At 46.2% G+C, this 4,773-nt stretch overlaps 1 protein-coding gene across 1 annotated transcript in view; it reads left to right on the plus strand.

Annotated features, from left to right (window-relative positions):
• Nucleotides 1-1,029: 1,029 nt before the first annotated feature.
• LOC109925858 (activin receptor type-1-like) overlaps nt 1,030-4,773 on the plus strand; it is a gene marked incomplete at its 3' end in the record, with an annotated part of 9,722 nt that continues 5,978 nt past the window's right edge. The window contains exon 1 of the mRNA XM_048593983.1: nt 1,030-1,369. Within this exon, the coding sequence (XP_048449940.1) occupies nt 1,030-1,369 (340 nt within the window). The remainder of the gene's footprint in view (nt 1,370-4,773) is intronic.

A 4,773-nucleotide genomic window follows, 5' to 3' on the forward strand; every position in this document is an offset into this window, starting at 1 on the left:
AGATCCTTCCTCATTTTTGTAAATTCCAGTGAATATTGTGCTAACTGACCTAGTCTGTCTTCATACATCAGTCCTGCCGTCTTATTCACACACTCCTCAGCCTTACCCCTCAATGAGTTCTGAAGAGGAGTCATACCAGATTTGGATCATTAACTCGGTTTCTCTCTCCACACACATACTGCAAGAACCTGCCGAGTTTCTCCAGCACTTTCCGTCTTTATTTCTGATTTCCAGCATCTGGAGGATATTGCTTTTACAGTGCCCTTCAATCTCTTTAACCCTCAGTAAAGTGACTGGCCTCTTACACCAGACCTTCTGTGTTTAACCCACAGGGAAATTGGCAATTCTCTCCAGCTCTGTTTTAACACAACCAGGAAATGTTTTTAAAAAGTTCCCCATTCCCTGACCATATTCCCAACGTCCTAATCGCTGTTCATAGCTAGAGCCCTGATCAGACACTCTGGGAGAAGATGCAATTTCTGGCTTGTTGCCTGATGTCTGGCTGTACAACCAGGAACAAAGGGAAAGGTTCTTATCCTGCTTTGTACATGTGTTCAGAACCTGTGCTGAGCAGACATTGATGACTGCAGTAAAAGCAGGGAATGATCGATAAACCCAGCAGGTCCAGCAGTATCTGTGGAGAGAGACAAACATAATTCATGCCTTTACTGTTCAATTCCAGTGACTTTTCTTCAGAAATGACCTGAAATGTCAACTCTATTTCTCTCTCTCCCCACAGATGCTGCCAGACCTGCTGAGTTTCTCCAGCAATTTCTGTTTTTGTTTCAGATCTCGAGCATCCCCAGTTCGTTGTTTTATTTTTGAGTTCATGACCTCCTGAGTTTCTCCAGCAATTTCTGTTTAGACTCTTCAGGTTTCCAGCATCTGCAGGATTTTGACTTTTATTCTGTTACTCTCTACATGGTCAGCCATGGGAATAAAGATGCTGTCACCCCTCTAAGTCACTGTGAATTGTTTTCAAGTGTCTTTCGTTGACTGCAAACCAGTGTTTGAGGCGCGTTCTCGCACATGCCCGCAATACACAGCCAAACATTGATCAGTTACATTGTCATTTCCATGGTCACGATCCATTTCACTGTGACGTTGCGATGTTTTATCGATTTCTCGCTTGTAGGTGAGCAGGAGCCCATGGAGTTTGATTGCGTTTGTGAGAAAGGCTATTGTACCACCAACACTTGTACCGGCCTCCAGTGTTTTGTCTCCATCAACAGCGAGATTCCGGGTGAGATTAGGAGGGGCTGCCACCGGGATAAGGATATACCCTGTGAACAATCATCGTCTGGTCTACGAGTGGTCTGCTGCAAAGGGAACTTCTGCAATCAAAATCTCACTTTGCAAGATGAAAAAGGCACGTTTGCACATGTCCCTTTCTGCCTCTTCAGCTTGGAGGAAATGGTCCAGTTATAACACCTGGATTTGTTGGGAGGGGGCCTCAAAAGGTGTTCCAGCACACTGGTGGGGCGGCATTAATTATGCTTGCTCGATGCTCCTTCAGCACTCCATTTGCCAGGTTCTGTCTAAAAGTGCACGGAAATTTGCCACCCCCGGGGGCTGAGGATGGAGGGCGGGGAGTTGTTGCCAAAGGAGCAAATGCTGGAGGAACGCAGCAGGTCATGGCCATACAGCACAGAAGAGGCCATTCAGCCTATCGACACTGGCCTATCTCGGCTCATCCAGCATCAGGCCCAAAAGCCTTGAATGTTATGACATTTCAAGTACTCATCCAATAAAATTGTGAGGGGCACAGATAAGGTGTCTTTTCCCTAGGGTAGGGGATTTCAAGACTTCAAGAGCATATTTTAAAAGTGAGAGGAGAAAGATTTAAAAGGACATGAGGGGCAACTTTTTTACACAGAGAGTGGTTCGTGTGTGGAATGAACTTCCAGAGAAAGTGGTGGATGTGGGTACAGTTACATTGTTTAAAAGACATTTGGATAAGTACATGAACAGGAAAGGTTTGGAGGGATATGGGCCAGGAGCAGGAATTGGGGGACTAGTTTAATTTGGGATCATGGTTACCCTTCCAAGGCAGTGCATTCCAGACCCCCACCACCCTCTGGGTGAAAAAAACATTTGCTCATAACAACCTTGATACAAGATTAACTAACTAATAGAAGGCAGAACGTTAGGATAAATGGGCCACTTTCAGAATGAGAACCTGTGACTAGTGGAGTGCCACAGGGGTCAGTGCTGGGGCCACAATTATTTACAATCTGTATTAATGACTTGGATGAAGAAAGTGAATGTACTATAGCCAGGTTTGTGGGTAACACAAAAATAGGTGTGAATGCGAGGATGACACAGTGAGTCTGCAGAGGGATGTAGACAGGTGAAGGGAGTGGGAAAAAGCCTGGCACATGGAATATAATGTGGGGAAAACTGTGAGGTTATGCACTTTGGCAGAAGGAATAGAGGAGCGGAATATTATTTAAATGGAGAAAGACCGCAGAAAGCTACAGGACAGAGGGATTTGGGAATCCTCATCCATGAATCACAATAAAAACTGGCATCCATGTTCAGCAGGTCATAGGGATGGTAACTGGAATGTTGGTCTTTGTTTCAAAGGGAATGGAGTATAAAAGTCGGGAGGTTTTGCTAAAACTATACAAGGCACTAGTCAGTCCACTGCTGGAATACTGTGAACAGCTTTGTGCCCCTTATCTAAAGGAAATATAGACTGGCATTGGAGGCAGCCCAGAGAAGGTTCAAACCAAAAGAACTGCGGATGCTGTAAATCAGGAACCAAAACAGAAGTTGCTGGGAAACCTCAGCAGGTCTGGCAGCATCTGTGAGGAAAAATCAGAGTTAACGTTTAGGGCCCCTGAACCCTGAGGAAGGGTCATCGGACCCAAAACGTTAACTCTGATTTTTTCTTCACAAATGCTGCCAGACCTGCTGAGCTTTTCCAGCAACTTCTGTTTTTGTTCCAGGGAAGGTTCACTTGGCTGATCCCGGGTATGGAAGGACTGTCTTATGAGGAGAGGTTGAGTAGGTTGGGCAGTTGATGTTGAACTCATTGGAGTTTGGAAGAATGAGAGGCGACCTTACTGAAACATACAAGATTCTTGGGGGGACTTGACAGGGGAGATGTGGAGAGGTTGTTTCCCCTTGTGAGAGAGTCTAGGACCAGAGGGTGTAATCTCAGAATAAGGGCTCACCCATTTAACAGAGAGATGGGGAGGAATTTCTTCTCTCAGAGGCGAGTGAATCTGTGGAATTCTTTACCACAGAGGGCTGTCGTAGCTGGGCCATTAAGTATATTTAAGGCTGAGAGAGACAGATTTTTAATCAGGAAGGGAATCGAGGGTTACGGGGAAAAGGCAGGAAAGTGGAGTTGAGGATGATCAGATCAGCCATGACATCACTGAATGGCGGAGAAGACTCGATGGGCTGAATGGCCTCCTTCTGCTCCTACATCGTATGGTGTATATCATAAGGTTTGTCGCATTGGTAACCAGGTTAGAAGAGCTGGGGAGCTCAGCCTGGTTTCCTGAGCCTGTAACCAACACCATTTGGCTGGGGAGCACTGTTTAGGTTTCCTGAGGCTGCAAAAGACACTCGATAAGCTGAAGCTGCATCTTCCTTTATAGCTCAACAATTCACAATTTGTACAAAATGACTTAGATGATGGAAAAATATACATGGTTTCCAAAATGACACAGAGACAGGTCGGAAAATAAGTGGCGAGGGGACAAAGGGACATGGTCTGGTTGGGTGAATGGGTAACAGTTTGACAGATAGAGTACAATGTGGGAAAATGTGGACTTCTCCACTTTGGCAGGAAGAATGGAAATGCAGCATGTTGTTCAATTGGAGAGAGCTGTAAAGTGCGGTGGGATCTTGGTCATGTATGAAGTGCAGGGTCAGTGCAAGGGTACAGCAAGTGAATGGAAAGACAAATGGAACATTGTCATTTCATGCAAGGGGAATTTAGAGTGGCACGGTGTCTCAGTGGTTAGCACTGCTGCCTCACAGCACTGGGGACCTGGGTTCGATTCCACCCTCGGGCGACTGTCTGTATGGAGTTTGCACATTCTCCCCGTGTCCATGTAAGTTTGCTTGGGTTTCCCCCCGCAGTCTAAAGATGTGCAGGTTATGGTGGATTGGCCATGCTATGGTGTCCAGGGATGTGCAGGCTGTGTGGGTTAGCCATGGGAATGCAGGGTTACAGAGATTGGGTGGGATGCCCTTTGGATGGGCTGAATGGCCTGGTTTCACACTGTAGGAATTCTATAAATGGAATATAAAATTAGCTTTGTTCAGTTGCTGTTGTACAGGACATTGGTGAGATCACTCTGGACTCCTTATTTACAACATAAATGCATTAGAAGCATATCTGAGAAGATCCATCATCATCATTGAATCCCTACAGTGTGGAAACAAGCCCTTTGGCCCAACAAGGCCACACTGACCCTCAGAGCATCCCACCCAGACCCATCCCCCTATAATCTACACATCTCTGAACACTACAGGGCAATTTAGCATGGCCAATCCACCTAACCTGCACATCTTTAGACTGTGGGAGGAGACCGGAACAGACACGGGGAGAATGTGCAAACTCCGCACAGACAGTTGCCCGAGGTTGGAATCAAACCCGAGTCCCTGGTGCTGTGAAGCAATAGTGCTAACCACTGAGCCACCGTGCCACCCCACTTGACTGACCCCTGTGATGGCGAGGTTATTTTATGAGGAAATGTCGGACAAGCCAGGCCTTTGTCCTCTGGAGTTTAGAAGTGTAAGAAGTGATCTTAT

This window comes from Rhincodon typus, unplaced genomic scaffold, assembly GCF_021869965.1.
Source record: "Rhincodon typus isolate 14 unplaced genomic scaffold, sRhiTyp1.1 hic_rhity00005014, whole genome shotgun sequence".
In the NCBI taxonomy this organism is placed as follows: Eukaryota; Metazoa; Chordata; class Chondrichthyes; order Orectolobiformes; family Rhincodontidae; genus Rhincodon; species Rhincodon typus.